The sequence below is a fragment of the Trichosurus vulpecula genome, chromosome 2 (genome assembly GCF_011100635.1).
Source record: "Trichosurus vulpecula isolate mTriVul1 chromosome 2, mTriVul1.pri, whole genome shotgun sequence".
In the NCBI taxonomy this organism is placed as follows: Eukaryota; Metazoa; Chordata; class Mammalia; order Diprotodontia; family Phalangeridae; genus Trichosurus; species Trichosurus vulpecula.
Window position 1 is genome coordinate 330,441,290 of NC_050574.1, and position 12,068 is coordinate 330,453,357.

At 42.4% G+C, this 12,068-nt stretch overlaps 1 protein-coding gene across 1 annotated transcript in view; it reads left to right on the forward strand.

Annotated features, from left to right (window-relative positions):
* Positions 1-12,068, forward strand: part of HEG1 (heart development protein with EGF like domains 1) — a 120,848-nt gene that overhangs the window by 67,404 nt on the left and 41,376 nt on the right. The window contains exons 7-9 of the mRNA XM_036744756.1: positions 887-2,242; positions 8,713-8,829; positions 10,097-10,216. Coding sequence (XP_036600651.1) covers positions 887-2,242; positions 8,713-8,829; positions 10,097-10,216 — 1,593 coding nt within the window. The remainder of the gene's footprint in view (positions 1-886; positions 2,243-8,712; positions 8,830-10,096; positions 10,217-12,068) is intronic.

Here is a 12,068-nt window from a genome sequence, read left to right on the forward strand (position 1 = left end):
TTTCATAGAATTATAGATTTAGAGCTGGAAGAGACCTTAAACACCCTCAACCCCTTCTCCTTCTTCCTCCTCCTCCTTCTTCCTCCTTCTCCTTCTCCTCCTCCTCTTCCTTCTTCTTTCTCTCCTCAGATTAGAACAGGACTAATTCCACTGCTGATTGACATGTAAGCTTTGACTTGCTCCTTTTCTGGACTGGACCAGTTTGTCCCTCCTTAGGCTGCCTGTTGTTTCCACTGCTCTTAGAGGTTCAATACGTGGGTACAGGACCATGTCTCAGATCAGTCTGCTTTAGGCCAGAACTCCCAAGCTCACTCTACCCACCAACCTCAGCCTCCTCAGTAGCAGGGATTACAGGCATGTGTCACCAAATCCAGCACCAGTTCTTTCTTTTAACAGATGAGGAAACTGAGTCCCAGAGAGGTTAAGTAAGTTGCCCAGAGTCACACAGCTAGTATCTGAGGAAGGATTTAAGCCCAGGTCTTTCTTGACTCTAGGTCCATTTTGGGGGGCTTTTCACTTTTTTTAAATCTCACCTTCATTTCCAAATATATCCTTCCCCTTCCTCTACCCAATGAGCAATCCATTATGACAGAGAATTAGTAAAAAAAAACCACATACACACAAAACTAAATATGATAGTATATGCATTATATATGCATGTCCTGAATATCACCATTGAAGCTAGCAGAGTTGAGACAGAGGCTACTACCAAATTGATCTCCACCACTGGTATATTCACACCTATGCACAAACTGAGTATATCCCCATCTCTATATAGAAGAGAGAGAGGTATATCTTCTAAATCTGGGTGGTGATATTTTAAAATCAGACCCATGGGAGGTTCCGACTTGTTTGGTTGACCTAATTTCTATTCTTACCGTTTTAGCTACTGGAAGTAACCATGGACCAATGGGCAGCACACATGTAGGAAAAAGGACACCCAGCTACCATACAGACAGCACCTATATTTCATCAACCTCCACCAAAGTAAAAGACAGGACACTGTTGTCTATTACAAATAACAGCACATCTCCAGACACCATTGAGACCTCGACCGCACACAACAGAACTTCTAGCTCCTCAGCTTTGGAACAGGCTTCTTCTTCTTCTCTTCCCAAAGGAAACAACATCTCATCAAGTGAAGGGGAATTTGTCCTTCCTTCCACTGAGCCATTGGTTGTGAGTTCTTCTGATTTACCAGCATACACGTCTACGGTCAGTGTTCCCCCCAACACATTGCTACTTCAAGCCTCTGAATCTGTGTCCGCTGATCACTCCTCTTCATCTTCGTCATTGTCACCTTTGCCATCCCCCTCAGTGTCACAGCTAAGTCAACCATTTTCCTCAACCCCATGGCCAACACTGGCTTCTTCCCCACTCTTGTCTTCCGTGGCTGAATCCTCCGAGACCATGTCGTCCTCACTGCCTCCTTTATCAACCCACTTGATAGAAACCACCCCATCCCCGATGATATTCCAACAGTCGTCTTTACCGCACTTGTCTTCTACCTCAGTCCTCCCCAGTGATGATCCTTGGGCAAGAGAGTCCTCTGTAACTTCGACTGATACGCTGACAGATTTATTCACTACTGTGGTTCACAGTAGCCCATCAGCAGATCAGAAGAATCAGAGTGTCCCCTACCAGGAGCAAACTAGTATGGGGTCAAAGTCACCACCTCCAAATCTTCCACCCACAGAATCAACAGAAGTGCTAAATAATACTTCTACAGCCAAGGTCCCTTTACCTCCAGTCCCAACAGAGTCCTTCAGAGAGCTAACCCTCCCAGCTACCAGCACCACTTCAGCCCAACCATTACCAGTTATGACAACCACAACTCATGCAACCACTCAGCCTTCAACAATTTCGACTGATCTCCCACCTCCAATAAGTGTTATTACGACCGTGAAAACAACAACAGAGAAGACCATTTTGCCCATTAGACCCAAGAATATGACGTCTCAGAGAACCACCGACAGTCCTGCCACCACTGAAGCTAGCAGAGTTGAGACCAGGGCCACCACCAAATCGATCCCCACCACTGGTATATTCACACCTGTGCATGAACTGAGCTCGAGGGGAGGAACTCAAGAAGAGGCCACTCCCACTGCCCATTTTCACATGGTATCATCTCTTTCCCCACAAACTACAAAGGCTTCTACTCCTACACCGTTGACTCTTAAGCCAACCACTGTAGTCCCACTGAGCAGCGTGAGACCAGTGATGACATCGCCCTCAACATCAGGTAAAATTCATTCTCAGGCATCAGTAACCGGCAAGTACACAGCTAGTGTGCATTCTGTGCTTGGTCCTAGGTTCATGAGAAGTGAAGAGTTGATGGTCTCTGGTACATGGGAAACGGAAAGACTTGATGGTATCTAAAGTCTCTGACAGCTCTTAATTCATGAGCCTATCTATCTGCAATTTTTACCTGTGGCCTACATAATTCTAGGGCTGTATAAAGCAATTTTTTTTTGGGGGGGGAAGGAGTCATTGAATTGTTAATTCATTTAATGTTAGGGGTTGATTGGGTGGCAGGCTTTTATAAAAGATTTTTGGGGGAGTGCTTATTGGGAATCATCTGTCTTAGCAAAATAAAATATAGCAAAAAGTTATGAAAATAATTTTTACACCTATTTGGAAGAATTGAGCATTAGAGTTGGAGGTCAAGAAAAGGTCACCCAGTTATTTATTTTCTCAGGACATCATCTCCTTCCTTCAAACTACAAAGGCTTCTTCTACTAATCATTGGCTCTTGTCAAGTTACTAATTCAATTATTCCTTCCCCCCCCACCCAAATAACTGAATTATATAGCCCCAGAATTTACAGGCCAGAAGTAAAAGATGAGGACTGATAGGTTCATAGATTTAGAGCTGTCAAGAACCTTAGAGACCAAATGAGTTCATCTTCCTTTTTTATAGAGTTCTTCCATTTCCCATGTTCTGACCTATCAATATATAAAATCATGTAATAAGGCAGAGAGGGGTTTAAATTTGCATTGGTGTTGCTTAAAGTATGTCGTAGTGATTAAAATGACCTCCTGTTCATAGGGCCATAGGGGTCATAGACTTAGAACTGAAAGGACCTCAGAGGTCATCTGGTCTGATCTCCTCATTTTACATTTGAAGAAACCGAGGCCCAGAGAGGGTAAGTAACCAAAGTCACACAACCAATAAGTGGGAAAGCCAGAATTTGAACACAGGTCTTCTGACTTCAAAATCTGGTGCTCTTTCAATTGAAGCATTTTAAAATTTTATTTTGTAGTTTTTTAAATCTATACGAGTCTTTTCTCTTTAGAAGGCATAATTATTTTTGCTTTAAAATTATTTAATAATTTAAATCAATATATTTTATTTTGCTACGACAGATAATTCCCAATATTCTACCACTCCCCCATCCATTTAAAAAAATCAATGACCTCCATAAATATATGCCTAGCAATGGAATATCTGAATCAAAATGGACATTTTAGTTATTTTATTTGCACAATTCCAAATTGTTTTCCATAACGGTTGTAATAATCTGTAGCTCCACTAACAATGCATTAGTATGCTAAAACAAAACAAACCAAAAAACCCTTTCTAAAGTGGTCACCACCATATTGATCCCATCACTAATTGAATAATTAATTATTAGCAGAAAGGAAAAATGAGTCCTTTTCCTTTTATGATATGCTACTAATATTGACTAATGTAATTGACCTGAGTTTTGTTTGTCCTATATCGTTCTTACTAGTGGGAGTTGTTTGTATTCACAGTGAGAATCGGGACAGGGATTTATCAAGAGACAATAACTTCGCTGCATCCTTTGGTAGCTACATTGGCAACATACTCTTTAATCATTTAACCCTTTTAATAAGCTGTATCCTATATCCCTGTCTCCATTCCATCCGCTTGCCTTCCAGCTTCCATGATCTGATCCATGTGGGTGTTCTGACCTATTATAAAAAGTTCATTAACCAATTCTGACCATCATAGAATTAGCTTATCTGTGTTGTAACCTCTTTTTCCTAGAGTGAGAATTATACAGTCTGGAGGCAAAAGATGTGGATGGATAGGCTCCTAGATTTAGAGAGGAGACTTTGGGGACCATCAAGTCCAACCCCCTATTTTACAGATGGGGAAATTAAGGCACAGAGGAAGTTAAGTGGCTTGCTTAGTGTTACACACCAAAGTGGGATTCGAACTCAGATCCTCTTGACTCCAAGTTCAGAGCCCTGTCTACCATCCTGTGTGTGGCTTCTCTGATAAGAGTTTTTATTTTGTAGGTTACTGATATTAGCTAATACTGTTATTATTAATTATTAATATTAATGTTATTAACGGGATCAACTAGGTGGTTCCATGGATAAAGGGCTGGGCCTGAATTCAAGAAGACTTATCTCCCTGACTTCAAATCCAGTCTCAGGCCCTTCCTAGCTGTGTGACCCTGGGCACATCACTTAACCCTGTGTGCCTCAGTTTCTTTGTTTATAAAATGAGCCAGAGAAGGAAATGGGAAACCATTCCGGTATTTTTCCCAAGAAAACTTCCAAAGGGGTTATGATGAGTTGGAAATGACAATATTATTAATTATTAGTTGTCGTTTAGTTGTTTCCTACTCTTTGTGACCCCTGTTGAGATTTTCTTGACAAAGATACTGGAGTGGTTTGCCATTTCCTTCTCCATCTCATTTTACAGATGAGGAAACTGAGGCAGACAGGGTTGCGGGACCTGCCCAGGGTCACACAGCTAGTAAATGTCTCAGGCTGGATTTGAACTCAGGAAGATGAGTCTTCTGATTCCAGGCCCTGTGCTCGATCTACTGCTCTACCCAAAAGGAGGCAATTTTACTCATTTTGAGGATCCATGTCTTTAATCGTGTCACTGCCTCCTCACTCCAGCAGTGTGGCGCCCACACTGTCGTACATGCCCTAGGCAATGTCTTCATTCCTGTGATGTCTAGCCCTCTGAGGGTGAACTGATCTCTGAACTCACCCAGGGCTCTCCTGGGGTGGAATGATCCATGACCTCAGGGTCCCTTCTGGTCCTAAATCCTATGATTCAGGTATTCCAATTTCCAAAGTCAGCATTCTGTCCACTTTCCTCTATCTATCCCATGGTGCCTTGCAGGGAACTTACCCTTCTCCTGGGCTGCCTCTGCAGTTAGAAGTGGGATAAAGCCAATCATATTATTTTTATTGAGAAAAGGGGTGGGGCAAGAGAGATATTTTGGCACTATGTCTGAGATATGCTTTGACTTGGTTTACCACACTGTCTTCAGTAAAGGACACGTGTTCAAAGAAAATGACTAAAATGGCATTTTAGATGCTTGTGGATCAGTAGGATGGAGGGAGGTTGAAAGAGAAACCCTTCACAATACTAAATTAAAGAGCTTAAATGCTCTTTTTATGCTGGAGCTGCCCTGGCAACTGAAGACGCTTGATGGGTCAGTTGTCTTAAAGCCTGACTTACTCTCTAAGGGGTTTGCAGCTGCTGCCACACCCCACTAATCATGGGCATTTTCTGCAAAGAGTAGGATGTGCCACCCCACTCTATGGCCTTCCCCCCAACCCCCAGCCCAGATGGTGATTTTTCTATTCTTCAGAGAAATGAAAAGCAAATCTCCTAAAAGTTTTAGAGACTTATGCTTTAGGACCAATACAATTCACTTTCCCAGAGTCATTAGCAGCTAGCATTTATACAGTGCTTTAAGATTTGCAGATATCATCTCGTTTTATTCCTGGGAGATAGGTGCCATTATTACCCTCCCCCTCATTTTACAGATGAGGAAACTGAGGCACAGTGAAGTTAAGTGACTTACCTGGGGTCACACAGCTAGTCAGTGTCTAAAGCTGGATTTGTATTCAGGTCATCCTGATTCTAGGTCTAGCATCCTAACCACCGTGCCACGTAGCTGCACGGAGGCCAAGGGAATTTGTATTTATGTTAGAACAAAATGGAATTCACAAGCCTAGCCCAAAACCGATGAATCATAAATTTAGAGCCATAAAGAACCTTAGAGATTTCTTATCCAACTCTTTCATTAGATTTGAAAGCCGAGGCCTGTTACAGTTACTTGGTTTGCCCAAAGATCACACGTGAAGTAAAGTTGGCAAAGCCAGAATCCGAACCTCTATCTTTCCTGTTTTGCATCTGAAGCTGGTCATTTCACTGAGTCAAGTTAGGCATTTCCATTCTCCTGATCATTTGCCAGTTACCTTTATTAAGCAGCCTCCTGGGCTCAGAGCTGTGCCCGGTGGCCTACAGAGAACAACAGAGGGGGTCTGTGATCGCTGGGGATGGGTTACAGTCATGTACACATATATGTTAAAGGCCCATATGATACATGGGTAGCTGAAAATTTTTTTAACTCCAATAATCCTGGTATTTACATGACATCAATCGTGAATGCAAGGAGAGGGGTGGAGTTCTAGCTCGTTTTCAGAACTCGTCACAGAGTTGAGAAATCATTAATTTCTGGAAACTTATTTGTGGGTAGAGGGCACTATGGTTATTGATAAGGGCCCCAAGAAAGGGAAAGCATGAAGTGACAGAAAAAGATGGACAACTGCAGGTTATAATTCTTTCTCCTGCTCCAAATTTCCCTGTTTCTATTGAGGATGCCAGCATCTTTCTGTATCCTGTTTACTTAGGTTCAAAACTCCAGAGCCATCCTCAACACTTCCTTCTCCTTCTCCCTCTCTCCATTTTTGCATCCATCCTTTTCTCTTTACTCACACGACTGACGCCCAAGTTCAGGTCTTCATCAGCCGGACCGTTGCAATTGCCCCTGGATTGGTCTCTCTACCTCGGCCTCTCTTTTCTCCAGTCTATGATCTGCTACGAAAATAATCTTCCTAAGATGTGTCACTTCCCTTCTCAAAAGCCATATGTAGCCGGCTGTTAGCACTAGGATAAAATACATACTCCTCAACCTCATACTTAAGGTTCCCCACAATCAGGTTTCAACACGCCTTTCTGGACTTATTTCACATTATCCTCTTTTATGCGCTCTAGACTCCAGCCAACGAGGCTCTTCTGTGAATTCAACATTTCATCTTCCACCTGTGGGCACTATCATGAGTGGCCTTCCCTCAACCCCATCTCCCACCCCCATAGCTGGAGTGTACTCTCTCTTCCCCTCTGTCTCATAATCCCTCATCTTCCCCCAAGGCTCTGCTTAGCTGTTACCTCCATCATGGAGTGTCCATCAAGGACTGTCTCTTTGTGTTCCCAATGACTAGCACATTGGAACTATTGAATAAATATGTCTTGAATAGAATCTACTTAATATAATCAAATATAGTATTATATATAATAAATGTAGTATAAATATAATCAAATAATAAAATCGAACCTAATATACTTAATTGTGTACATTTTGTGTTCTCCCAGTTGAACATAAACTCTCTTGAGGCCCAGCGTAGGGCCATATACAAGATAAACTTTTACCAAGTGTTTGTTGAATTAAATAATTCTGAGGAATAAATTCTCTCTGTGGTATATTTTAATTAATTTATTTTTAAAAGAATATTTTTTCATTTAAACTTAATTTAAAAGAATATTTTTATTTTATTTTTTCTCAATTACATGTAAAAACAACATTCGTTTTTAATAATTTTTAGTTCCAAATTCCCCCCCTCCCTTGAGAAGGTGAAAACTTTGATATAAATCATTCATGTGCTGACAGTTATGCGAAACATAATTCCATATTAGCCATGTTGCAAAAGAGAACACAGACCAAAAAGAAAAGAAAAGAAAAAACTAAGAAAAATAAAGAAAGTAAAAAATAGTATGCTTTGATCTGCAGTCAGACTCCATCAGTTCTTTCTCTGGTGGAAGATAGCATTTTTTTTTCCTTAAGACCTTTGGACTTGTCTTGAATCATTGTATTTCTGAGAATAGCCAAGTCATTCACAGTTGTTCATCATACAATATTGCTGTTACTGTGTACAATGTTCTCCTGGTTCTGCTCACATTACTTTGCATCAGTTCATGTGAGTCTTCCTAGGTTTTTGTGAAAGCTTCTTGTTTATCATTTCTTATAGCACAATAGTATTCCATTACCATCTTTTACCATAACTTGTTCAGCCATTCCCCAATTGATGGGTATCCCTTCATATTCCAATTCTGTGCCACCACAGAAAAAGCTGCTATAAATAGTTTTGTACATATAGAACCTTTTCTTTTTTCTTTGATCTCTTTGGAATACAGACCCAGTAGTGATATTGCTATGTCAAAGGGTATACAAGGTTTTATAGCCCTTTGGGCATAGTTCCCAATTGCTCTCCAAAATGGTGGATCAATTCACAACTCCAGCAACAATGCATCAGTGTCTCAATTTTTTTCTGTGGTATATTAAAAAAATTTTTTGTGCCTTTTTTTTCCACCACTTGACATATGTTATTAATCCACACTGATCCTAACAGGATTCTCCAGGTATTACAAAGGCATTAACCTCAGCCTGAATATAATTGTCATCAACAAGCCTTAGCTGAGAGATCTTGAAGTAGATAGTAGGTGATGTAGAAATGCTTATTCCCCCATCCCCACCATCCACAGAAGCCCCACCTCTAGTTTTGCCTGTGTAACTCTTGGGAGCCCACTCCATCCTAGTGTGTCCCTTATGAATAAGGGAACAGAGGCAGGTACTACTGCTTGGGAGAACTGAATATTTCTATTAGCAAACACCTCAATTGTTCATCCTGTTTGATTCTCAAAACTTGGTTTTAGTCAACAGATGTGTTGCAAACCCTTGTCTTCATGATGGGAAATGCTTTGTGGATTCTACTGCTCGTGGATATCGGTGTGTCTGTACCCCTTCGTGGCAAGGCGATGACTGCAGTGTGGGTAAGAGCCACGGCAGGGTCCTTCCTTCCTTCCTTCCTTTCTTCCTTCCTTCCTTTCTTCCTTCCTTTCCTCCCTCACTTCCTCCTTTCTTCCCTTCCTCCTTCCCTTCCTCCCTCCCTTCTTTAGTTTCTCCCTCCCTCCTTTCCTTTCTCCCTTCCTTCTTTCCTTCCTCTCTCCCTCCCTTCTTTTCTCCCTCCCTCCTTCCCTCCCTTTCTTCTTTCCTTCCTTCCTCCCTCCTTCCCTTTCTCCCTTCCTTCCTCCCTCCCTCCCTTCCTTCCTTTCTTCCTTCCTTCCTTTCTTCCTTCTTCCTTCCTTTCCTCCCTCCCTTCCTCCTCCCTCCCTTCCTCCTTCCCTTCCTCCCTCCCTTCTTTCCTTTCTCCCTCCCTCCTTTCCTTTCTCCCTTCCTTCTTTCCTTCCTCCCTCCCTCCCTTCTTTTCTCCCTCCCTCCTTCCCTCCCTCCCTTCTTTCCTTCCTTCCTTCCTTCCTTCCTTCCTTCCTTCCTTCCTTCCTTCCTTCCTTCCTTCCTTCCTTCCTTCCTTCCTTCCTTCCTTCCTTCCTTCCTTCCTCTCTTTATGTCTTGGTCTCTCTTTCCCTCTCTCTTCTCTCTCTGTCCCTGCCTCTCTGACTCTCTCTTCATATCCTTGTACTTCTGCCTGCCTGTATGTTTTTCTTTCACGTGACCCTTCCCCCCCCCAATAACCCCTAGAAGAACATCAGGAGGCTGGGACAACATGAGTTAAAGTCCTACCTTTGACACATACCAGCTGTGTGAGCCAGGACAAATTATTTAATATCTCAGTGCCCTAGGCAATTGTCTTAAGATTATTATTGCATAACAGCTGTTAATCTGTATGGTTAGAGGGAGTTTTCTTACTGGAAAGCTTTCTATGAGAGGACCAATGAAATCACAAGTGTGTGTGTGTGTGTGTGTGTGTGTGTGTGTGTGTTCATGCACATGTGTGCTCGTGAGGGTGCACGAACACACACACACACACACACACACACGATTAGAAATACAGCGGTTGGAGAGTCTAGCTCAAATACCAGTGGGTTTTTTGTTATTGGTTTTTTTTGTTTTGATAGAATGGCAGGATTGAAGCTGTTGTTTAGATTTGCTTTTGAACATTGTCCTTAGGTTCTTAGATGAAAACAAGGACTGACCTTGATAAGACAGCCTACACCAACACTGTAAGTGGGCATCTGCTTCATGCCATCATTTCACTTCCCACCCTCCAGCTAACATGCTATTCCTGCCTTTTCTCTTCAGATGTGAATGAATGCCTGTCGAACCCCTGCCCACCTCTGGCCATATGCAACAACACCCAGGGATCCTTTGTCTGCAGATGTCCTGTTGGGCACCAATTAGAAAAAGGAATCTGTAACTTGGGTAAGAGAGTTAGCAGCACTTGTTCATATCTTTACCCTGATTTGTTCTCTGGGGTGGCCAGGTGGTGTGGAGTTGAGTAGAGCACTGGACCTTGAGACAGGAAAACCCAAGTTCAAGTCCTGTCTCAGATACTTCCTAGCCAGTGGTGGGATTCAGCCAGTTTGCACTTGTTCAGGGGAAACTGGTACCTAATTTTAGGTTGAGTTCCGCAAACTGGTTGTTAGCAGGGGCGGGGCCTGTGCCTGCCATGTTGGTGGTGGCAGTAGCGCCTTGACTCGGTTCCGTGGAGAACCGGTTGTTAATTTATTTGCATCCCACCACTGTTCCTAGTTGTGTGACCCTAAGCAAGTCACTTACCCTCTTGGTGCTGTTTTAGGCCACTCTCTTAAGACTATAAATTCCAAAGAAAGGACCGACCTGCATTGGTATAAGGAATTTCTGTACCCTCTAGTGTCTATATTAATCAAACCATAGGTCTAGTTCCTGTTGGCATTCCCTTTGGGAAAAAGAAATTAACTTTGGAAATAAGAAAGAGTCAGATGCTCTTAAAACCAAATTGAGCTTTTATAATTATAAGCATAGGGGCAACTAGATGGCGCAGTGAATAGAATGCCAGTCCTAGAGTCCGGAAGACTCATCTTTCTGAGTTCAAATCTGGCCTCAGACACTTACTAGGTGTATGATCCTGAGCAAGTCACTTAACCTTGTTTGCCTCAGTTTCCTCATCTGTAAAATGAGCCGGGGAAGGAAATGGCAAACCGTTCAAGTATCTTTGTCAAAGAAACCCCAAATGGGATCACAAAGAGTCAGATATGACTGAAAGACAACTGAAATCCTGAAGTAATTGTAAAGACATATGGGTAAGCGGATCTGTGGGTAGGAGATAAAATATCACATAATCACAGAATATCAGTATCAGAAGGGACCTCATCAGCAATCCAGTGCAGCCCACACCTGAAAAAAAGAATCGTCGCTAACATATACACAAGAAATGGTCATCCAGCCTTTGCTTAAAGAGCTCCAAGGAAGGGGAGCCCCCTCTCTCCCTCCTAAATCTGTTTGTTCCACTCAGGGATAACTGTTATTGTTAGAAAGTATTTTTTTTTACCTCAAGCCAAAATCTGCCCCATTGTCATTCTGCCCATTATTCCTGGTTTGGCCCTTTGGGACCAAACATCCGATCCCTTGTTCATATGATAGATAACCTTTCAAATACATGAGCATAGTTTTCATCTTCACTGATGAGTCTTTTCTTCTTGGTGCTAAACAACCCCAGTTTCTTCCGCCACTCCTTTTATGACACGAGCTAATGGCCCTTCACCGTCCTGATTGCGCTTCTCTAAGGCTTCCAGATAGAAGAGGCCAAAGGGCCCTATTGGTATTATCTCTGAAGGCATATTCAAAATCTGAGGCCCTACGAATTTCGGAGCCCTTCTCTGATTTAAAGAGAGATTTGAACACTTAGTGTTTGATCATACATGTTTTTCTACGATTGGCCTCTCGGCCAGAAACATGCATTTCCTTTGTGATCCCAAGGATGGGGATGGGTGTGGGGGAGAATAAATGCAGCTGACGATTGTTCCCGAGTTATGTATAATGGATGTACCACTGGTAACAATGGAATCTTAGGAGAGCTGCCCTATTACATTAGCAATCATCTTTCCATTTTCAAGTCATTTAACTCCATTGTTCTTAAACACAGCAGAGAAACATGCAAATTAGTGTGTGCCAAAGCGGGCTCGTTTGGTGGAGATTGTTTTCAGAGAGCTCCCTGCTGCTTGGAAAGCTGGGTCTGCTGAGCTGTAGGACAACCAGAGAGAGGAGGGATGCCTTAAAGAAGGATTAAGGGCTT